General features: G+C 39.6%; 1 protein-coding gene across 2 annotated transcripts; it reads left to right on the top strand.

The window, feature by feature from the left end:
• The first annotated feature begins 6,459 nt into the window (after window positions 1-6,459).
• PRRG4 (proline rich and Gla domain 4) lies at window positions 6,460-21,706 on the top strand. Of its 2 annotated transcripts, none has more exons than XM_080816779.1 (6): window positions 6,460-6,845; window positions 7,186-7,310; window positions 12,192-12,355; window positions 13,762-13,810; window positions 14,987-15,119; window positions 20,173-21,706. In XM_080816779.1, exons 2-6 carry the CDS (start codon window positions 7,208-7,210, stop codon window positions 20,405-20,407), a joined length of 684 nt encoding a protein of 227 aa, XP_080672905.1. In that variant the 5' UTR covers window positions 6,460-6,845; window positions 7,186-7,207; the 3' UTR covers window positions 20,408-21,706. The 2 variants fall into 2 exon arrangements, with proteins under 2 accessions (XP_080672905.1, XP_080672906.1); XM_080816780.1 differs by having other exon boundaries at window positions 6,467-6,513.
• The last annotated feature ends 1,878 nt before the right edge of the window (window positions 21,707-23,584 follow it).

Below are 23,584 nucleotides of genomic sequence, written 5' to 3'. Positions count from 1 at the left end.
AGACTTTGGAGTCCACAATTCGTAAAGAGATCTCTGTCTAATGTTATCTAGGCCTCCACAGAAACCAATGAAAAGGATTTATTTATTACTTCATTCAACAAATATTAATTGAACATCTGCAGGCACTGTACTAGGCACTGAGGAAAACTATCAGGTCAAACACATGAAATTGCTGATATTCAGGCATATTTTTTATTCACAACAATGGCAATTTCATATAGTTCAACCTAAGAAAGTTACAGAAATTCCTTAGAGAGGGGAAAATAAGAAAGAAAGTTGAAAATGAGAAAAACAATTTTTTCCCACAATAACAACTTAGAAGAAATAAGAGAGAATGAAAGGAAAAACACCACTGGGGAATGGGAAAGAGAACATATAGACAAAAATAGAAGAGAATGGTAAAAACGTACAACAATAAAAACTAATATAAATTCTTTTTTATTTTTTACTGAGGTATAATTGACATACAACATTATATTAGTTTCAGACCACACATAATGATTCAGTATTTGTATACATTGTAAAATAACTACCACAATAAGTCTAGTTAACATCCATCATGATACATAGTTACAAAAAAATTCTTTGTCTTCTGATGAGAACTCCTAAAACCGACTCTCAGCAAGTGTCAAATATGTAATACAGTATTCACTATAGTTACTGTCCTGTACAGAACATCCCCATGATATAATGGGGATGTTTGTACTTTTTGACTCTCTTTACCCATTCAACCCACCTCTCAGCCCTTGCCTCTAGCCACCACCAATCTCTTCTGTCTATGAGCCTGGGGAGGGGGGGGTTGTTTGTTTGAAAAATGAGTACATTCTTAATAATTAATTTAATTCATCCAGTATGTATTGAGCATCCAACACTATATAGATAATTTCATGAAAGGCACAGTATGTGCAAAAAAAAAAAAAAAAAAAAGAGAGAGAGAGAGAGAAATAAAGAAAGAAACAAAGAAAGAAAAAATATGGTTCTCCTTTAAAAGGAGTTACAGGTGGTGCCTGGGTGGCTTAGTGGGTTAAGCCTCTGCCTTCAGCTCAGATCATGATCTCATGATCTCATGATCTCAGGGTCCTGAGATCAAGTCCTGCATCAGGCTCTCTGCTTAGCAGGGAGCCTGCTTCCCCCATCCAAATCACCCCCCCAACCGCCTGCCTCTCTGCCTACTTGTGATCTCTCTCTGTCAAATAAATAAATAAAATCTTAAAAAAAAAGGGGGGGGAAGGAAAGATAGACCAAAGTGTCCCATGTTTTTTAAATCCTAAATTCTGAGGAGGAAAAAATGAAAAAAATATTGAGGTGGTAAGAGAGCTATAAGAGTGGAAATCATAGTAGAAATATAAAACCATATACAAATTCAGTACAAATCGGAGAAAAAGATAGTAAAGTTGGAAAGAAATAAAACAGGAGTTCTCATAATAGAAAAAAGACTCAGCAGCAATGTCACCTGATAACACAAAAATGAAAAGTATAAATCAAGTTATCAGAGCTGAGAGGCCAATAAAAGTAAATCTAAAATGAGGTAGTATCTCTTTTGCCACATAGAAAATCATATTAATTTCCCATTTTGTAAAATTATGGGTGAACAAATTATAAAAGACATAATTTGGGTATACAGCCAAATTCTAAAATTTATAGTTTAACATGATTACTTTCCTTTTAAGTATCATAGATTATATAAAAGCAAGTCATGCATGACTATTTAGAATGGGAAAGAATCATTAGAAAATTATTTAAATAAAGGCGCATAGCTGACTCAGTCAGGGGAGCATGCCACTCTTGGTCTCAGGATTATGGATTTGAGCCCCATGTTGGGTATAGAGATTACTTAAAAATAAAATCTTTTTTAAAAATTGCCTAAAGCCCCCCTTACCCTTCTATTGTTAAAGATGTTCAAAGAACCATAGGACTTCAGCATAGGAAGAAATCTTAAGAGTTCACTCAGCCCAAACCTTCAATGTCTCAGAAGAGGCAGAGAGAGTTTCAGAGAAGTGATTTGTCCAGAGTGATCAAGCGAGAGAAGAATGAACTTACTCATTCTTTCATTCACTTAGCAGTCAAGAAAGCCTGCTTTGTGTCAGGTGAGCTACAGAGATCAGTGAATTTTGTTCCTGGCTCTAAAGGACCTGTCAGAGTGGCAGTGGTCAGGGTGGATAAAGGAAAGCCATGAGCTTTATGAAAGCCATTAGTGTACTTCAGTAAATGAAATAGTACTTTAAAATCCACATTTTGTATGTCAAAACTCGGTTATTGAGAAATTTCATTTGAAAGCTTCAAGCCGGGGTGGTACATAAAATAAAAAAGGAGAATCCTTCACCAAAGAAGGATAAACGGGATCCTGGTTTCTAGATTTCCTAAGAGCTCCTCCATACGATGCGTGTCTTTCATCTGTACCAGCAACATCAACACTGAGTTACTATCTTCTTTGGGACAGAATAAATGAAAGATACTTAAACATCATCAACTGTATAGCTAAAAATGCATGATTTGTTTGAACTCCCTTTGCACATATGTGCATGGAAAGTGTGATGCTGCCACCAATGTCACATAATCTTGTGTGTGAAATAATTTGTGTTTAGTGAGAACATCATGATTATCTGAACAGGGGTTTACAAAAAAGGACACAGAAAAAAAAAATTGTCAATCTGTCAGAAAGCAAGATTAGGATGATGAACTGAGTCCGATGAAGGAAAGAACTATAATTGTAAAAATGCTGAAGTCTGAACGAAGAGTGAGAGTTTTGTGACCAACTGTGACCCAGGTCCCTGTCACAGGCCCCTGAAGGCAGCTTGGAAGCATGCCGATTCAAGTTTGGATGTGCCCTGTTGGGACTGTAAGGATTACTAGTTCTTTAAAGCATGACATATAGCTCTTATTACTACCCACAACATGACGCAGAGCCAGGTGACCATGAAATTGGATAACCTTTCACATTGCTCTTCATTTTTATTTGGTTTTGCTATTAGTCATTGTTCTTAAATGATAGAGTTAAATATGAGCCGTAGTCAAAAGTTCTTTTAGAGGGTTTTTTTTAGTATATGTGCTGCTGAAGCGAGCACCTTTTAGAGGGTTTTAAGCCAATGTTTAAAATTAAATCTTTAGCCTATTTGTCGAATCTGAACATACCTGCACTTGGACATATAATCAACTTTGAACAGGAGGAGTCTTTCATTTTCCACCTACTGGAACGGATTAAAACAGCAAACAACTGCTGTTGAAATGTCAAGACTAAAATGTCACAGAAACATCAAGTTCAGTAAAGTTGCAGCTCCTGCTCCGAGTAGGCTAATGGCACAGTCATCAGTGTGTTTTTAAGGATGTGGAGGTAACCTTACATTGCAAAGCTTCATGGCCGCGACCTTCACATTTCCTGTCACAGTCCTTGAGTCAATGCTCATGCCCACACAGTAAAGTGAGTTTCCATTTCATTCTTGAGTTCACACAGGTAAATGGGTGGGTATATGCTTAAATTCAGAGATGCATTATCACATTAATCCAAGTCCACTGGGTGTTATACTTAACTAATGAATCATTGAACACTGCACCAATTATGTACTATAGAGTGGCTTACTGAACATAATATAAATAAATAAATAAATAAATAAATAAATCAGAGTCCATTCATCTCATTGCTCTTTTTTTCTCCTCATTTCTTTTGAAATCAAAATCATTGCTTGTTAATACCTCAAAAAAGGCACTGGGAAGAGTCAAGAGCCAGGCTACTATTTGGCCAATGACTGTTCAAGACCCTTTACTTCTTCGTGCTTCAGTATCCCTCTTTGCAAAATGAGAATGATAATACCTGGCCCAATTCCACAGATGGCCAGAACAAAAGCATTTAAAATTCTTTGGAACAAAAGCATAGGAATATGGTGACTTTAAAAAGCAAATGGTACAAAATAAGAAAATGAACACAGCAAGTAAATAACAGAAGAAATTGTCAGTTGTGGACAATGTTGCTACTAGTATTCTCTTTTCTTTCTTTGTTATCTAATCTCAAAATATCTTGTAATTCTATAATGGCTGAAGTTTGTATGCATACTGCCAAGTACTATAATATTGTTTAGGACCCAATATTACAGGGAAACATGCAGGGATGTAATTCACCACTGAGAAACACTTTCATTTCTGTATCTGACTCCCCTCTCAGACTATAAACTCTGATATTTGATGAGAGCACAAAGCCTCATTTGTTTTGGTCCAAATATCCAGATATGTGGGTGGATGCATTCTACCAAGGAATGTCACCAAAGTTCACATCTGCTTATTCCACAGTATGAAACATCTGACCATTTGCCTCTCTCAATATAGTGCGAAGCACTTTTCCTACATGAAAATTAATTGCTTCCATCTAAAAGAAGAAAAAAAAACATTGAGCATGAACAACATAAAAGGTGCTCTGCTGGGTACCATGGAGGCTGTAAAGATGAATAAATCAATTCTTGCCCTTATGAGAACTTTATAGGCCCACATTCTTAGGTATAGATTTAGATTAAATTCTCCTCCAAAACAGAGACCATGGTGTTTATCTTTGTATCCATAGGGCTTAGTGATGTAGTTTGGCTAAATGAATGAAAATAAGCAGGAGAATGAGTGCTCTGATCAAGCTGTTTCCTGTTCTAGGATGTCAAACACAAGAAATCATTTCTGGTCTCTTCTTCTGATCCCATTGCTTAAAAACAACAAAAGGATTGAAGAGGAGAAGAAGGATCTATCATAGAAACAAGTTAGAAGGGCACCTGGGTGGCTCAGTTGGTTAAGTGTCTGCCTTTGATTCAGGTCATGATCCAAGGGTCCTGGGATTAAGCCCCTATTTGGGCTCCCTGCTCAATGGGGAGACTGCTTCTCCCTCTCCCTCTGTCCCCTGTCTTGTGCACTCTCTATCTCAAATAAATAATAAATAAATAAGCCCTCAAATTAAAAAAGGGGGGGAAAGAAAACAAGTTAGAGACAAGGTGGACACATGGAAACCAAGGATGAAGAGATTGGGAGAAGGGAAAAGAAAGAGCACTATCTTGAAGGAATCAATGAAGACAAAATTTCTGCAGAAAACTTAGGAAGAATTAACTCAATTCTGAATAATTAGGATAAAATAGGCAATAGTCCTTGTAGGGAGAAAAAAGAATTGGGTGGAAACTGATTTAAAAACTAGAAGGGGGGGCACCTCGGTGGCTCAGTTGTTAAGCCTTCCGCTCAGGTCATGATCCCAGGGTCCTGGGTTCGAGCCCCCCATGGGGCTCCTTGCTCAGTGTGAAGCCTGCTTCTTCCTCTCTCACTCCCCCTGTTTGTGTTCCCTCTCTCGCTGTGTCTCTGTCAAATAAATAAATAATAGCTTTAAAAAAAAAAAAAAACTAGAAAGGGGGAAAAATGTTCCCTCTAATTTCCTGTAAGTTCCAAGCCACTTTGGTCAAAGCATGAAATCTCAAAGAATGTTTCAAAGAATGTTAACATGTCATTTGGACAAGGAAGAATGTAAATGTTACCTGGCACAAGTCCTCTGTCCACCTGCTGCCTTTATTACTTGAGGCAGCAATTCCCAAACTCTTACCTTGGGACCTCCTTACACTCTTAAGGGCTATCAAGGGGCCTCAAGATCCTTTACTTATTTGAATTCTACCTAATGGTATTTATCACGTCACATATTGATACTGAGATATTTTCAAAATATTATCTCAAATCAAGACATACGGTGTACTTTTTTATTATGTTTCCACATAAACTCGAAGAAAAGTTCAAGATGTCAAGATAACTATTTATTTGAAAATAGTGAGGTTATCACTATCCTGACAGGTGTGACCAAAGAGCTAATTACAGAATTACTGAGAACATAAAAATTTTATTAATCTCTATAAAAATGTACATATTGATACTTAAGCCTACAATCATAGAACCTACTAGAAAACACAGAATACCCATTCTATTAGTAGAGTGATGACATCATTCACGTCAAATGGCCTCTGGAAATTTCCACTGTACAGTCATGACACACTGAAAGCGAAAAAGGCAAATCATGTCTTATTACCGTCATGGAACTAGTTTTGACCTAGGAGACCTCTTCACAGGATCTTGGAGACATCCCAAGGCCTGGGGTCCACAGTTTTAGAACCAATGTAATCGATTAATTTTAAAGTCACTTCCCATTTCATTCCCATTTCTTCTTACTAATAAAGTGTATTTTCTCTGATGAATATTTTGTTCCCATTCCCGAACCACCCTTTGAGAACCGCGGACCTGAGGTAACCACAAGACAGACCCTCCACCCCCAGCCCAGTGAAAAACCCAAAGCGAAAAGCCCGCGGGACGGGCGGGGGGCGCTCTGCTTAGCACAGAGAACTGAAAATGCCCCTGAATTCTCCAGCGGCGCCGGGCCGGGAGACCAGTCCGAAACCCGCCACCCGCGCACCAGGGCGGGGCCACAATTGGCTGCAGGCGGCCGGACTCGCTCGAGGCTCAGGGCAGAAGCCGCGGCGGCTCTGGAAGCACCTGCCGACCGCCCGCCCGCCGCAGGTAGGCCGGCCCCCGCGGGGAGGAGCGCGGCCAGGTGCTCCCCAGGTAGCCGCCTCCGCCCTCTCCGACCGCTGTGGGCCGCCGCCTCCCCGGAGCCCCGCAGGAACTTACTGCCGCGTCCTCGCGTGGGCCCGGCGCCCCTCCGCGGACCCCGCGCCCCTCCGCGGACCCCAGGCGCCTCCTCCGTCCCAACGCGGGAGCCACCCCGGCCTCGGCCGGGACTGTCCCTGAGATTTGGGGGCCGCCGAGACGGAGGTTCTGGCGGCCGCAGGGTCTAGCCAAGGACGGGGCTCCGGCCCGGGAGCTGCTGGAACATGCGCCCAGAGCCGCAGGTGCGGGGCCCGGCCGCTTGGCTCGGGCGGGGAATGGGTCTCTCGGAGGGGCCACCTCGGCGCACCCAGCCCGATTGGAACGGAAGGCAGAGGGCCGCCCGCGGCCACAGGTGCCCGCTCAGCCGTCAGCAGAGTCCCGGGGCGCGGCATTTGTCCCTTAGGCACTCTCGGGCTTTCCGGGCGCGGGTCGGGCCGGGCGACCGAAACCCGCGGGCCGGGCGCAGTCGCGCGGATGTTTGGAGCGCAAGTCGGTGACTCAACCCCCCAGGAACTCAAGAGTGCTGAGCCAGGCACTTTTTTTGACTTTTTCTTGTTATTTTATTTATTTTGTTTGTTTCAGTTTGTTTGACAGTTACCAGACTATGTTTACACTTCTGGTTCTACTCAGCCAACTGCCCGTAGTTACCCTCACGTTTCCTCATTGCACAAGGAGTCCGAAGGAGTCCGGACATGCTGGAGAAGAAGGTAAGCGTGGCTCGCGTCTCCGAGCAACCCCCTGGAGTGTCGAGCCAGGTATTAGAGATCTCAAAGGAGAAAGTGTAGTCTTTGAAATGACATGCCCACATCAATCACAGAAGCCTTAAAATCTCCTCTAGTTTAATTTGTGGTCTGTGTGGCAATGTTGTGGTTATGTTAGGTACAATTTATACAAATTTATTTCTATGAGTTACTTTTGATAAATATATATTTAAGACCTGGTTTGTGGTTCGCTGAATGGAAACTTCTGAAAAGCAGTGAGTGCCGTTTTTCTAGATGAGGCTGTGTGGTAATTATAAGGAGCATAATTACTTGTGTTTCCTGGAAAGATGGACAGGGAATCCAGGATCTAGTCTGGACCTGTTAGGAGACCCCGGGGCAAGTTACTTAACCCCTTCGTGCTTGAATTTCTTCCTCTGTAAAATGATGGGGGTGAGGAGTGGAATGATCTGATGTCCTTTTTGACATCAACTTGTCTGGTTATCGGGGTAAAGTCAGATGCTTGGGAAGATTGGGTTCGGGTCTTGCTAACCTAGAATTTCATACCTTGTGGTTTTCAGGTCATAAACAGACTGGTTCCTGTCCACATGTTAAAAGTCTAACCTAGAAACCAGAACCAAAAAAGGGGGAAAAAAAAAAATGGCTTTGGCTTCAGCATCCTTCCCTTGCTTGGTCATTGTGCTTCCCTAACCCCACACATTCCTGTCCCTTAATTCTTTCCATCAGATCTGCTCTCAGCTCATTTCCATTTGGGGAGGATCTGTTACACTAAAACTCCTGGATAACTCATTAATGATTAATACAGCTTGGTGTATTAAACCTTCTAGGAGGGGGTGTGTGTGTACATATCTGTGTGTTTTAAGATAGGACATCTTAACCCAAAGGAACCAAACCCTGATGGCAGAATTCTAGGTAATTGGATAAGCTAGCTCATGAAACAGGGAGAGATTTTGGAAGGAGATCCTTCTTGTTACCTCCCAAGTTCCACCACATATGTAAGTCCATTCATATATAAGACTGAAGGTCCATACTCAGTGGGAACAGATCCTGATCTCCAGTATGCTGGTGAGTATATTCATTGATTCATATAATGCAGACATAAAAGACATTCTCCAGGATATCACAAACTATGGAAGGAATTCAGAGATCATATTTGAGAGCAGATGGCTGGAAATATCTATGAGAAATGTAAATGAGGAATCCTATCTATTTTAAAAGCTGATTTGTTCAGTTAGTAATCACTTTATTAACACATACTAAGCCCCAGGCCCTAATCTAAGTACTGGAGATAGAGCAACGAAAGACTATAATCCCTGCCCTGGAGAACCTCTTCATCTGATAAGGGGGCGAGAGGTAAAGTGATCATCTTCATAAGCTCTGTGACAGAGGTTGGAACAGAGAGCTCAAGAGCAGAGAGTAAGTAGCAGTCACTCTGTCTCCAGAAAATTGTATGGCACAGAAGCCGATAGTAAGTGGTGATATGGAAAGTAACCAGGAAAATAAGGGACCTCCAGCTGAACTCTGATAAAGCCCAAGGGTGGAGTTCAAATGACTCAAAAGGAATTTATTTAGAAAACATGGAGGGTTAGGAGAGATGAAGAGAATGGAATATCTGGGTTGGTGGGCTTGAAAGCGTGGAATGCCCAGACAGCATCTTAGGTTGGCCTAAAATGGCAGAAATAGAAATGGGAAGAGAACCTGAGGAGGCAAATCAAAAGGACTGAGGACTCTGTATCCTCCAGCAGAGGCCAAAGGGAAAATAGGACTTCTCGCTGGAAGTTCTGGATGCTCCCAGGACGAGGAGGTCTGCTTCTTTGGAAAACAAACAAATTCAGAGTTACTTGGGATCCCAGTAACAAAGAAAGGACAACAGTCCTCCTAAGATCAAAAGAGAGACAGGGAAAAATTTAATAAAGCACTGAAGGTCTAAAGTTAATCCCTGACTGAATCAGAACTTTCACACTCAGGGAAGTGACACACAGCAGCCCCTGGAGGGCACATTTAATTCAGGGGTGAAGACTTTAACGGGCGTAAGTATCCTTTCAGGAACAATAAAAATGTTTATGATTCTCTCCTTCTTACTTTCTAGTTGAAAATAGTTCTATTGAGTCCCATCTGAAGGGCACAGAATATTTTTATAACTCAGATAACCTACTTGAAGGGAAGACCGATCATGAGAAATTTGGCACTACTTTCTTAGCCAATAAAATGTAAAGTTCTGGCCATATCTGAGATAGAGCTTTACAGAAGCAGCTTTCTAATTCTCCATTCTGAAATTAGATTCCATGTAGTAAGTACAGCTAACTTAGGCAGGCCATGAGTTACTTCCATCACTGGTTTAGTATTTTAAGCCTACCACAAGCTGAATAGTCCCAGACTATATCCATGAATTGCTTTCACTGGTAGAATTTAGGTCTGAGAATTTCTTCCCAGTGTAGAAAAGCTGAGTTCATTCATTCATTTAGTAAATCATTTTTTGAGTACCTCATATGTGTCAGGTACCACGTGCGTGTGTACTTTAGTGGAATTTTTCTTCTAGTGAGGGGAACAGTGGTAACAAGTGAGTGGTAACACACGTAGAACACACCAGAGGCTGGTGCGTGCTGTGGAGAGAAGCTGAGTGTAATAGGGACACAGAGCGCCAGAGGTGGGTGGGTGGGTGGGGATGAGGTTTCAAGGTAATATTGAACAAAATCCAAAAGGAGGTGGAAGAAGAAAGTTCTGTTCAGGGGAAACAGCCAGTACAAAGGCAGGAGAGAACCAGGTGCATTGGAAGCCAGGTAGCTACAGCACAATGTTAGAAACAGACTGGAAGGGAGTAAGGCAACCCCTTAGAGGGCCCTGATGAGACTCCCAAGGAGAGGTGATGGTGACTTGGAAAATTCTTCATTTTGTCTCCATTTGGTGGTAGCATCAAATCTATAAGAAGACAAGGGAGAAGAAAGAATAGAAAGAGTTTACCGCACTGGTTAATCACACTGTTCTTAAAACGGCTATCACTAATGACTGCATTCTAGCTTCGCCTTTGGCTCAAATAGCCCGTATATGTTATTTATAACTCAGAAATGTATATGCTGGAATAGTGCAGGCCAATAGAAATATAATGTAAACCCCACAACGAGTTTAAAATTTTCTAATAGCCACATTAAAAATGTAAAAAGAGGGATCCCTGGGGGGTGCAGTTCGTTGAGCATCCGACTCTTGGTTTCAGCTCAGGTCCTGATCTCAGGGTCATGGGATCAAGCCCCACACCAGGCTTGCGCTCAACAGAGTCTGCTTGAGACTATCTCTCCATCTCCCTCTGCTCTCCACCCTGTGTGCACGCTCTCTCTTTCTCCCTCTCTCGAAAAATAAATAAAGAAATCCTTTAAAAAAAGGTAAAAAGAATTGGTAATATTACATATATGTATATATACATATATATATATTTGATCTAACACATTATATCCAAAATACCCTTTCCAAATATAAGCAATATGAAACATTGTGATATTTTACTTTTTAATTAAGTCTTCCAAATCCAGTGTGTATCTTACATGTGTATAATTCATACATAGTATATGTATGAATTCATACTAGAGACATATGTCTCAATTCATACTAGCCAGAGTTCAAGTGCTCAATAACCATATGTGCCTAGTAGCTACTGTGTTGAACAAAACAGCTCTATAAGATTCAGACCTGTTTGGAAAAATGATTGACTAGTGGGAAAAAAAATATCTTGGACAAGGTGTGACTGTTCTCGCGGGGCTAAGAATAAATGGTGAAGCAGAGGCCATTCATAAATCAGAATTAGTCTTTCAGCCCCTGCTCTGTCATCAGTCCTGAGCTGTCTCTCAGTTGCCCACTTTAATTTATTCTTCTTCCATAGTAATGGTTAGCAGTGCGAAACACCAAGTTCTTTTAAGCATTTGATGCAGTTTTCAGTGAGTTTCTGAATTCCAGTCTTGGTAATGTGATCTGGAGCAAGATTTCTTAAGCGTTCTTTGTGCAATACCAGAATGAGTTTAAAGTTTGTGGGTTTTGAAAATGCTGCCATGGCGGGATATTTTGGTTTTGTGTTACCCTGTGCTTAATGCTGTCATGTTTACCATTTACCTTCCCAGAAAAGGTAGAGGGAGTCTTATGAAAAACATTGTAGACCCATCTTTGGGGGATGGGGAGAGAGAGCCAGTTACTTGTTTAGGAATGTCTGAATGTCTGCTAATTAACCTTATAATTGCCTTATAATTTTATTAACTTAGAAATTTAAAATTTTGTAAGTTTTTAGTACAATACTCTGTCCATCTTTTTCTCAGTCAAAATAATAGAGAGTCAACCCTTTAGAAGTAGAAGAGTCTGACCTGTCATTTCCTGAAAATGTAATTGTCTAGAGGGAAGAGTGATATTTAAATAATTTTCATTTATGCAAATAATTTTGGACATAACCAACTCAAGTGTTTTCTGGGCTTAAGCTAATATTTGTATTTCGTATTTAACAGACATTATTTTTACTGCTGCCATTTCTTTTTGTCTGAATTTAAAGTCATACAGGGACACCTGGGTGGCTCAGTCCATTAAGCAGCTGCCTTCGGCTCAAGCCATGATCTCAGGGGTCCTGGGACTGAGCCCCGTAGCCTGCTCCCTGCTCAGCCAGGAGACAGCTTCTCCCTCTGCTTGTGCTCCCCCAACTTGTGCTCTGTCTCTCTCTTTCTCTCAAGTAAATAAATAAATATAAATAAAATCTTTAAAAAAAAAAGAATTTAAAACCATACCAGAAAAGTTTGGTATAATTTTACATCATGAGAATTATTCAGTTTTTCCACAATTGAAACAGGAATGTTCTGCCCTATTTATATCAACTTTGAAATCTTTCTATTTCTTTATTAGTCTTCACAGCAAAAGAAGAAGCAAATCTTTTCATACATAGACGCCTGCTGTATAATAGATTTGATTTGGAGCTCTTCACGCCCGGTGACCTAGAAAGAGAATGCATAGAAGAACTTTGTAATTATGAAGAAGCCAGAGAAATTTTTGTGGATGAAGATAAAACGGTAATTTGGCTGACAATGTTAATTGGCTGGAAATTTATTAAATCATACTTAAGAAAATGGCACTTTCACAGAGATTTTATGCTTTAAATAAAATTGAGATTTTATACCTGTTATCCCTTTCTACTTCCTTAAAATGCTAATTAACCTATTTAGACTTGGCTTTATACTTAATTAAATTGAACTTACAGCAATCAGCAAATTATCAGTTGTGTTGTGATTTTGTGTGTGTAGATGTTTATTATATTTAAAAACAATCATGAAGTAGACTGAATTACATTTTAGGATATTATTTGATTTAGTTCTATGACTCAGGCTTCAATCTTTCTAGACTCAGAGCAATTTTTCCTACCAGTGACCTTATCTTTTCTGATTACTGTATTTATTAACAATTTACTATGTGCCAAGTGCTCTGCCAGAGACTGAGGATATAAAATATATAGTCTCTGCAATCAGGAGTTTATTGTTTGGTCTAGCTGTATAATTTAAGGGAGAAGCTTTTAGAAGTTCTCCTTTGAAATGTAATTAATCTGTCCATTAATCTTGGAATGGTACAAAACAAACAAACAGCATGGTTCCTGTTATAATCTGGCATATTCTTAAAGAATGTTAAGTGACTCAAATTCTTTACTTTTATAAATTAAATTAGCACAGCTCCTTTTCCCCTTCCTCAAGAATTCCACTGTATTCTTTGGTCAATAAGAACAAGGAACCCTAGGTATTCTTCAACTGCAGACATTAATGGAACTTAGTTCTTTTTTCTCCCAATATTGTACCCAGGCCCTCAATCTCTGCTAATATCTGCCACATCTGCTGGAGAGGGAAAACTAAGTCCATACTGTGTGGTTGTGCTGGTTGAAATTTTATTCTTTTTTTTTTTAACTCATTTTATGATTTTTATTATGGTTCCTTACAATCTGCCTCATTCTCTCAGATGACACTAAAAGAACCTCAGGGATGTCTTTCCCCAAATCTATCCCTTTCAATAAAATCTCCTAGCAAACCCAGGGCACACTGAGCACAGAGAAATTCAGATTCCTTTTCAAACTTGGTAATAGGTCCCCTCCTTCAGCCCCCACCTTTGGTGCTGTCACCGACTAATGTGATAGGTTTGGGGGATGCCAGCAGGGACTCTGAACAGGGACTCTGAGCAGGTGAAGGGAGAGCGGCAGGGGACAGTAGTAGAGAGCTAGCATGGGCAGTCATCCCCTGACCAATTCCAGAGTCAGGAGAAACAGCGGTGGGTGGCAATGCTTTAATTAGAGTGAGTAATGCCCTCCAGCTTGAATAAACTAGTATCCTATCTGTGGCACATGCCAAGAATTTACCACCCCAGTCCAGGTCATTGGGATCCCATGAAATGATAATAGAACAATGAAATAAACTTGGAAAATTTACCTTTCTCTTAGAAGGCATTCTGGAAAGAATACTCCGTCAAAGGACCAACCACAAAATCAGGTAAGGCAAGAATTGATGAAATTTAATGTTCTTCCCACCCTTTCTCTATTAAATACATTTTAGGTTCATTGTTTGAGTTTGGCTATTGCTCAACACACATGCCTTGTAAATCCAGGAATGATTTCTCAATTATACATTGGGCTATCTAAGACGGAGGAAGCCACATTCATCTTTACACACTGAAAATCAAGTTTGGTGAGATACTAGGGAAATGAGATAATAGGCTTAAAGGTGTTTTAAACAACTCAGCTAAGTCAAGACTTGCACAGAATAAAAGTAGGACTCCATTAGTTGCAAGTAGTAAGCTTAATTTTTTTTTTCTTTTTTACCATTACAAGTAAATGGAATACTTCTGCTACTGGGTAAATTAAGAGGGTTAGAATTAAATAAGTTCTATAGAGGGGAGATCTTTATTTTATCTGTATTATCATCTCTAACTGCTTTTTAGTCAGGTCTTTTTTTGCCGGATCTTCCTTCATTCCCCTCAGGTAGAGCCCCAGCTATGAGGAGGACTTTATTACTTTGCTATGCTGGTGTTGCTTAGTATAGTGATCCCTGTATTTGATACCAAAATGTGCCTAGTTGAAAAAGAATATATTGAGTCTTTTTTTTTTTTAAGTTTATTTATTTTCTTAGTATCTCTACACCCATCATGGGGCTCAAACTCATGACCCTGAGATCAAGAGTTGCATGCCCTTCTGACTCAGCCAACCAGGGACCCCAGAATATGTTTGGTCTTGAATGCTGTCCATTTAATATGACCTCTTTAAAGTAAATGAAACTTGGGGGCAACTGGGTGGCTCAGTTGGTTAAACGCCTTTGGCTCAGGTCATGATCCCAGGGTCCTGGGATTGAGCCCCATATGGGGCTTCTTGCTCAGCAGGAGACTCTGTTTCTCCCTCCTCTCCCCTGCCTACAAGCCCCCTCACTCATGCTCTCTCTCTCGTTCTCTCAAATAAATAAATAAAATCTTAAAAAATAAAATAAGTGAAACTATAACTAGGGCTTTTAGGAAGAGTCATTTACAAATTTTTATCACTAACACAAAAACTTTTTAAAGAAAGCAGTATTAATAGATTCTTAATAGTATGCTTAGATCCAGTGTTAAATTTATTGAAATCATAGGCAGTGCTTTTCAGTTGTTATACCTACATTATTTTATTGATTTCTCTTAAGATGCTAACAGAGAGAAAGTTGATGTCATGGGCCTTCTGACTGGATTAATTGCTGCTGGAGTGTTTTTGGTTATTTTTGGATTACTTGGTTACTATCTTTGTATCACCAAGTGTAACAGGCAACAATATCCCAGGTAAGTACCAAATAAAAATATTGAATTCACTATTATACATTCTATATTATTATTATTTTTAAATGGATAAAAATGGCTGCCTATATTTTTTTGAAGATTTTATTTATTTATTTATTTGACACAGAGATCACAAGTAGGCAGAGAGGCAGGCAGAGAGAGAGGGGGAGGCATGCTCCCTGCTGAGCAGAGAGCCTAATGCGGTGCTTGATCCCATGACGCTGGGGTCATGACCTGAGCCAAAGGCAGAGGCTTTCACCCACTGAGCCACCCAGGCGCCCCTATGGCTGCCTATTTTTTAAATAAACATTTTACTCTGGAATAATTTTAGGTATACAGGAAAGTTGTAAAGATCACACAGAGCGTTTGATCCTTCACCTAGTTTCCCTCATTGTGAACATCTCACATTCCGGAAGTACATTTGTAAAACAAACCAGGCAACACTGGTACGTTATTATTAATTAAACGCCAGACCTTGGAATAAAAACCTCCAGACCTTAAAAATAAAAAAAATAAATAAATAAACTCCAAACCTTATTCAGACTTCACCAGTTTTGCCATTCCTGTCATCCTTCTGCTCCAGGACCCAGTTAAGATACCACACTGCATTTAGTTGTCATTGTCTTTCCAGTCCCCTCTGGTCTGTGACAGTCGTTTGGTTGCCTAATTTAACACTTACCTATACAACAAAATGATGCTATTCCTAAGTTCCTTCAAAAAAATACAAGAGGATTCACAAGTGTCAGGTTGATTTTTTAATACTTCCTTCTTAAGCAGGAAATAGATAAGTGTCCCCACATTGTTTCCAGAGGTAAGAAGTCCCATCATTTACTCTAAGTAGCAGGGTTAGCAGATCTAGCCATGTGGCAATCCGAATAGAAACAGTGTAACTAGCTTTTAAATTCCAACTATTTTTATAGAGACTTTAAGTTAAATAAAAAGGAATAAAATAAAATGGTTGCCACATGAACATAATAGCCCATTAATAAAGCTTGATAAAAATTCATAAAAACCGGGGCGCCTGGGTGGCTCAGTGGGTTAAGCCTCTGCCTTTGGCTCAGGTCATGATCCCAGGGTCCTAGGATCGAGCCCCACATCGGACACTCTGTTCAGCAGGGAGCCTGCTTCCCTTCTTCTCACTCTCTCTCTCTGCCTGCCTCTCTGCCTACCTGAGATCTCTGTCTGTCAAATAAATAAAATCTTTTTAAAAAAATTCATAAAAGCCATAATTGTTTGGACAATAGAACATCAACATCCTCATTAAAATAAAAAGTTATTCTCTATCATCTCTGTTATCTTCTCAGTAAGTGTAGATGAGTAAGTGTAAAAATAACCTTATTCAAAAAAAAAGTGCCTGGTGCTAAACAGCCTATTTGAAATTGATGCCTACATATCCCTAGTTATACTTTCAAATTATGAGAAATCTCGTGATTATGACCAGGTGATGAAAGAGTTATAGAGACAGTGGTGATGGTGGCACAACATTGTGAATTTAATTAATATTACTGAGTCACACACTTAAAAATGGTTAAAATGTTATATGTACTTTACCACTATAAAATTTTTTTCTTTATGGTAAGGTAAGACTTTGGGGCAGTGGACGTGGAATTAGGATTCATCTATTAGAGGATAAAACTAAAACCATGGGGCACCTGGCTGGCTCATCAGTAGATTATGTGACTCTTGATCTTGGAGTTGTGAGTTCAAACCCCACACTGGGTATAAAGATTACTTTAAAAACAAAAACAAAAATGGAAGCTAGTTCTCTGAGTGTGATGAAAGGAAAGATGGAAAAGGACAGAGCCTAAAGGGGTACCAATAGCAAAAGTGCAGAAAGAAGACATGCCAGAAAGAAGACAGAGGACAGGGGCAACATAATTGTAATTCTAGTCCCAAGCTGAAATTCCTGAACAGCTCCATGAGGCATTAATATGACCTGTAGGCATGGACAAAAGAGTTCATCAGAGACCTCTGTAAATCCTATAGAAATCTGAGAAATGAGAGAAAGTAAAGATGAACTTGCTTAATTGTTCCTCAGCCACCATCTTTTAAGCTGAGAGACTTTTATTAACTTCTCTTATTTAACACGTAGGAAATGAGTAAGGCTTTTCCATTTTCTAGGACCTTTGAAATTTTATTCAGTGTGGCTTTCTCTACAAGTGGGGGAGGAAGTCCTGGAAACCCTCAGACTCATGAAGATCAGGCAAAATTTGTCTTCCAAGACTCTTCTTGCCTTTTATCTTTCTTTTCCTCCCCATTCATAAGTCTCGCCCAAAAAGTTCATGTATAACCTCATGCTTAATAACTGGGCTCAAAGTCTGTGATAGCATAGCCATCATTCAGTGTCCTCATGCATGGTATTTTCTTCTCTCTTCTCTGTGCTTTGCTTCCTTTTTCTACTTTTCTGCACCACTACATCTTCTTACCATAGGCCTTTTTTCTCTGAAATGTAGCTTCTTTCCTGCTGTAGGTTAGAAGCAGAATTCAAAGGTACAGGGAGCAAAGTAGTGCCATTATTACATATGTTTTCTGTGTATGTTATTGTAAAATTTAAAAACCCTGAATATCTCTTATTTTGTTTTGAGACTTTATTTATTTATCTTAGGGGGAGGGGAAAGGGAAAGGGAAAGAGAGAATCTTAACCAGACTCCATGCTGAGTGCAGAGCCTGATGCAGGGGTTGATCTCATGACCCTGAGATTATGTCCTGAGTCCAAACCAAGAGTAGGACACTTAACTGACTGAGCCACCCAGTCACCACTAAATATCTCTTATTTTAAAAGCAAGATTAGCTATACTTAATGTTGGTACAGCATAATGCTATACAAATCACAGATCATTTTTACATCTATTGTCTCAATGTGATCCTCAGAGCAATCTTTGATTTTGGGGATGTTGAACACTAGGTTTATAAGACATTCTCTTATTTTGGGATTAACTTTTAACACTTACTAATACTTTTCACCTATTATCCCAAGTTCTTCCAGCAGAGTTTTTTGTTCTCTTTTTGTATTTTGCAAGTCTGGAGGTGGGGGAAGGGTGAGGAAATATTTGAGAAAGAGAAGAGTAAAAAATAAGATCATTGTCAGAAAAGTTTGTCTCATTCCTCTGTCAAAACATGCCAAGAAATGGAAAACAAGATATTTTCATTTCTTTGTTCCTATATGTTATAGAGGGAAATGGGCATACTATGACATTTGTTTATTTGAGTTGTTATTAGTGCATACTTTCTGATATCAATCATTTAAGATGTGTGTAAGAAATCACCATGTAGATTATTTAACAACTTCGATGTAATTATGGTATTGTTTCTATCTCTTACATTTGGAAGTTGACATGGAAGAGTTTATTGGTTCAACTACAACATTTGTCTCTCCTGTTCCATATAAGCAAATAAATAGAACTTTTCATCATAAGTTAATGAATGTGGCAAGTGACTAGACTACCAGGGATCTGTTCAGATTTCTGACAGAGGAGGAATTGTGTAGACCCCTCTAAGTAAACTTTTGATGGATACTTTCAGTCACCCCCCAACTATTGAAGGGCTGACTATTCAGTTCCTAGATTTACACAGATCTTCATTTCTCTCTCTGCAGTCACCCTCTCTTCCTTTCCTCCAGTTTCATACTTCATGATTATCTCCAAGAGAGAGGTATTCTAAGGTGCGAATGGGCTGTCTTAGTTTGGGAAGTTTACAGTATTTTGAGTCTGCTTACCTGTCTCTTGCCAGGAAGAATACTGTAAATATTAACAAGAAGTTGGGGATTACCAAGAATTTTAATTATCTTAATTAGCCATAGTTCTAGGAACTTAATCTATGCATAAGTGCTTCATAGGCAGCCAACTTTACAGTTTAAACAGATCGATTTACTAATGTATAAGTTATGATTCATAATTCAATAGTGAGAAGGGAAAACACAGGTTCAAAACACCAGACCCCTTATTGCATTTCAATTTTCATTGACTAATGTAGCTGACAGAGTTTTGTGAAAACGGTGGGACTTGAAGTAGGCGGTATTTTTTTTTTTTTTAATTATTGGCCTTGGAACAATGGAGTGGGGAAAAGACAATAATCTGAGAAAGAAAGGACAGAGACAGGATAGAGAATTCATTGCATATATAGAGGAGTGTAAGGAGGGAAACTTGCAAGAGCAAAGAGCTGTGAAAAATAAGGTGAGACCAGAATGAGGGAGATTTTAAAAAGGAGGCATGGGAGTTAAACTTGACTCAGTGGAAAGTAGGCTGCAGGTTACACTTCGGCAGAGAAGAGGGACATGAGAGAAATGCTGTTTAGGAGGGATGGACCAGGCATCGGGACTGCAAAGGAGAGAGACAGGCATCCCCTGTGGTGATTATCTCTGCGACATCAGTCTCCTTGGCTTGAAGTAATGCTGCCTTTCAACAAGAAAGGATTCAGTTTCACACCATTATTTTGAGAAAGTTCTCGTTTAGGAGTGGGAGGAAAAGGGAATTAGCATGTTTTGAGTCCTTGTTACAGTGTTCCAGACACTGCTTAGATGCTTTTTGTACAACATTTTTCTGAATCCACACAAAACAACTCTGTAAAAGTAGCTATCACTGTCCCCATTTTACTTCAAGGGAGACAGATAACTTGCCTTTGGTCACATAACTATGAAATGAGATACGGTTTCATATCCATGTCTGACTCCAAAGCTCTCAGTCTTTCCCCATACCAAGACTCTTTCAGAGTTTATGGGTAAAATAAAACTGTTGTTATATTAATAAATTGGGTTCAGGGGCACCTGGGTGGCTCAGTCGGTTAAGTGTCTGCCTTCGGCTCAGGTCACAATCCCAGGGTTCTACGATGGAGCCCTGAGTCGAGCTCCCTGCTCTACTGGGAGTCTGCTTCTCCCTCTCTCTCTGTCCTGCTGGTGCACACTCTCTCTCTCTCTCAAGTAAATAAAAGCTTTAAAAAAATAAGTAAATAAAACAAATAAATTGGTTCAACTTTTACCAAAATAGTTGGGTTTTCTAAAATGGCCATTTTAACTTAAAAATGCTGCCTTTCTGGACCTAAATGCTGTCTCTCTGTTTAGTTCTTCAGCCGCCTACGTAAGAACGGGCAGGCACACTCCCTCCATCATTTTCAGAAGACCTGAGGAGGCTGCCTTGACTCTGTCACCCCCCGCAATGGAGGACACAGGATTACCTTCTTATGAACAGGCAGTGGCACTGACGAGAAAACACAATGTTTCCCCGCCACCACCATATCCTGGGCCAACAAGAGGGTTTCGAGTATTTAAAAAGTCTATGTCGCTCCCATCTCACTAAGCCTGCCATGGTAGTGTCAGAGATTCCTTTTATTTGAATGGTTCGTTTTCCCCGGACCAAAGAGACATGAAAAGACTTCAGCCCTTAATGACAGAGTGCAAGGAGCAAAGGAAGAATAAAGCATCTGTGTAAGACGCCACAGCAGTTCTGTTGGCATCTCGGACCTGAACTTGATCATTATCAGCTCGATAAGAATCTTATCATTACCAGTTTGATAAGAAACTCGGACTCCATCTCCTCGCAGTAAAGAAGAGAGCACTTTTTTGTATATTTTCATGATTTAGAAAGTCTGTGTTATGGATGTCATCACTAGAACTCATGAACTATCTTTTGTACAAATAAAGGTTGTAGATTTCTTGTATTGATTATAAAAAAGAATTTCCGATCATTAGATTATCCAAAGCCAGAATATTGGACCCATTCTTTATTAGGATTTCTTTTTGGTTGGAAATACGTCATAAAATCAGACACTTCAATACAAACTGGTGGCCTCCGTATAATCACTTCGTTTCGTGTTTTAAATTATTGCATAGCATTCACCATTCTGTGTAGGTTTCAGTTGTTAACAGTTGCTGCCAGTCATGTGTTTTTATGGGAGTGGATTAAAAAGTCACTCGCTAGGGAGTTAGTTCTTCAGAGGTACAGAGTTACAATGACAAGGATTTGCAAAGGTTGTTATACTACCACATCTATAGGCTTCAAACCTAGGAGTCACTAGAACTTCATAAAACTGCCCAGGCTACTGACAAGTATGCACATCCATTTTCATGGCTAAATTATCTGTATATAACTACATATAATTATTTATCTTGAAAATGTGTTGAAGTTTATAAATAATAGTTCAAGAACCTAGAAAAATTAATTTACTCATCTGCTATTAAAATAATACTGACTAAAGTTTCCAGCAACCCCTTGTACCTCTTAATGTCTGGACCTAAAACCCCGTAAGTAATCATTTTAACCTAAACTGTCTCTTCTAATTGTATATATGACCAGTCTTCCTTAAGAATGTAGTAGAATATAAGCTATAAACCTCTGGAGTGAGTGTGTTTCCACACATTTATGTGAGTGGGTGTGGATGTAGATGTGAATTGTTTTCTCTTTGCAGGAACTCAAATATATACTATACTCCTGAGAAATAAAATAGAATATTCTGTTCTTGTTGTTTTGCTAGACATTGCATTTTCCTATTATTTAAAACCATTTTAAAAATTGTATTTGTTTTATAATTTTTACAGACGTGAGACTAAAACCCACATGTATTTGGTAATTCCTTCCAATTAAATGTTTAGAAAGTGTAAATTGTTACATTGTGTATATGAGTGTTCATGTCTCTCTTTTAAGACATCATGATCTTAAGGCAGATATAAGCAAGACCTTAATCCTTATAGATTAACTGCCAAACACTTTATCCTAGAAGGATATCATCTAGCAACAAGAAATCACCTAGCAACATTTAGATATAATTAGGAAAAGCAGTCTTTTTATTTATTTATTTATTTTATTATTTAAACATGGAGCTTGAATTCAAAACCCTGAGATCATGAGTCACGTGTTCCACTGGCTAAGCCAGCCAGGTGCCCCAGGAAAAGTAGTCTTTTTAAAGCCACCTACATTACCTATAAAAATTTTACCACTGTGGGACACCTGGCTGGCTCCGTTGATGGAGCATACAGCTCTTGATCTTGAGGTCATGAGTTCAAGCCCAACTTTGGGTCCTTTTTTTTTTTTTATTTAATTTACCATTAGTCATACCTTGACTTTACCTAAGGACTATTTTCTCATGTTACTTTGCACTCTGCCCTTATTTTAATTCTCTTTAAAAGGTCAGAGGCAGGGGTGCCTGGGTGGCTCAGGTGGCTAAGCATCTGCGTTTGGCTCAGGTCATGATCCCAGGTCCTGGGATGAAGCTCCACTTCAGGCTCCCTGCTCAGTGGAGAGCCTGATACTTCCTCCCTCTACCCCCAACCCCCGCCCTGACTCGTGCTCTTTCTCTGGCTCTGTTCTCTCTTTCAAGTAAATAAATAAAATCTTTAAAAAAAAAATTGGTCAAACTCTACTTTCCTCATTTTGTAGCAGTCAGACTGAGGCATAGAAGGATAGCTTGCCCTAAATCTTACATGTTGGTGAGAGCTAGGTTTTAGAAGGAGCAAGCACACTTTTCCAGGCCCATCTCAGAATTATGCTATCTCAAATGATGAAAAACAGGGATCTTGTTACTTAATTCTAGGTCTGTATGAGAAATTTATGACTATCATACATATGTAAATGTATTGAGGTTCATCATATATGTATATGTATTCCCACACACATGTTTTTCTAAGGATGAATAGAAATATAGACAAGGGCACCTGACTGGCTCAGTTGGAGGAGTATGTGGCTCTTGAATTCATGGTCATAAGTTCAAGCCCCACATTGGGTGTACAAGTTACTTAAGTAAATAAGCTTAAAAAAAAAAAAAAAAGGATGGGGACCTGGGTGGCTCAGTGAGTTAAGCCTCTGCCTTAGGCTCAGGTCATGATCTCAGGGTCCTGGGATCGAGGCCTGCATCGGGTTCTCTCCTTGGCAGGGAGCCTGCTTCTCCCTCTCTCTCTGCCTGCCTCTCTGCCTACTTGTGATCTCTGTCTGTCAAATAAATAAATAAAATCTTTAAAGAATTTTAAAAAAGGAAAAAAGAAATATAAGACACGATGTGTCAGGGCATCTGAGTGGCTCAGTTGGTTAAAAAATTTTCTCTTATAACCATTATGATGTGGAAGAACTATGTAGGGTGTTGAAACTGTTCTCTCAGGGTGCCTGGGTGGCTCAGTCCATGGGGCATCTGCCTTTAGCTCAGGTCATGATCACAGTGTCCTGGGATTGAGCTCCGCATCAGGTTCCCTGCTCAGCAGGGAGCCTGCTTCTCCCTCTCCCCCTACTGCTCCTTCTGCTTGTGATCTCTCGCTCTGTCAAATAAATAAATGAAATCTTTTTTTAAAAAAAAAGGACAGGATGTATCTCTTATTGAATCATAATTTGAAATATTCCTTGAACTTGTTTACTACCACTGACTCACAAGAGCCTAATTGCAAAGCTAACTTTAGAACCTATGACAACCCCTTTCTCCCAGCAGTAGCCTAGATTTGTTATAGGCCATCACTTAGTGTAGAACTGTTGCTCTAACTTGAATTAATCCAG

This window comes from Martes martes (genome assembly GCF_963455335.1).
Source record: "Martes martes genome assembly, chromosome: 10".
Classification (NCBI taxonomy): domain Eukaryota; kingdom Metazoa; phylum Chordata; class Mammalia; order Carnivora; family Mustelidae; genus Martes; species Martes martes.
Note: the sequence above shows the minus strand (reverse complement) of the source record. Positions and strands in the feature narration are given on the sequence as shown.

What these genes read in the sequence shown, in the direction of transcription:
- PRRG4 (XM_080816779.1), top strand. Translation starts at nt 7,208, where the DNA reads ATGTTTACACTTCTGGTTCTACTCAGCCAACTGCCCGTAGTTACCCTC. An exon ending in CGGACATGCTGGAGAAGAAG is followed by an intron (nt 7,311 to 12,191) that starts GTAAGCGTGGCT and finishes TTTCTTTATTAG; the next exon opens with TCTTCACAGCAAAAGAAGAA. An exon ending in AACAGGCAACAATATCCCAG is followed by an intron (nt 15,120 to 20,172) that starts GTAAGTACCAAA and finishes CTCTCTGTTTAG; the next exon opens with TTCTTCAGCCGCCTACGTAA.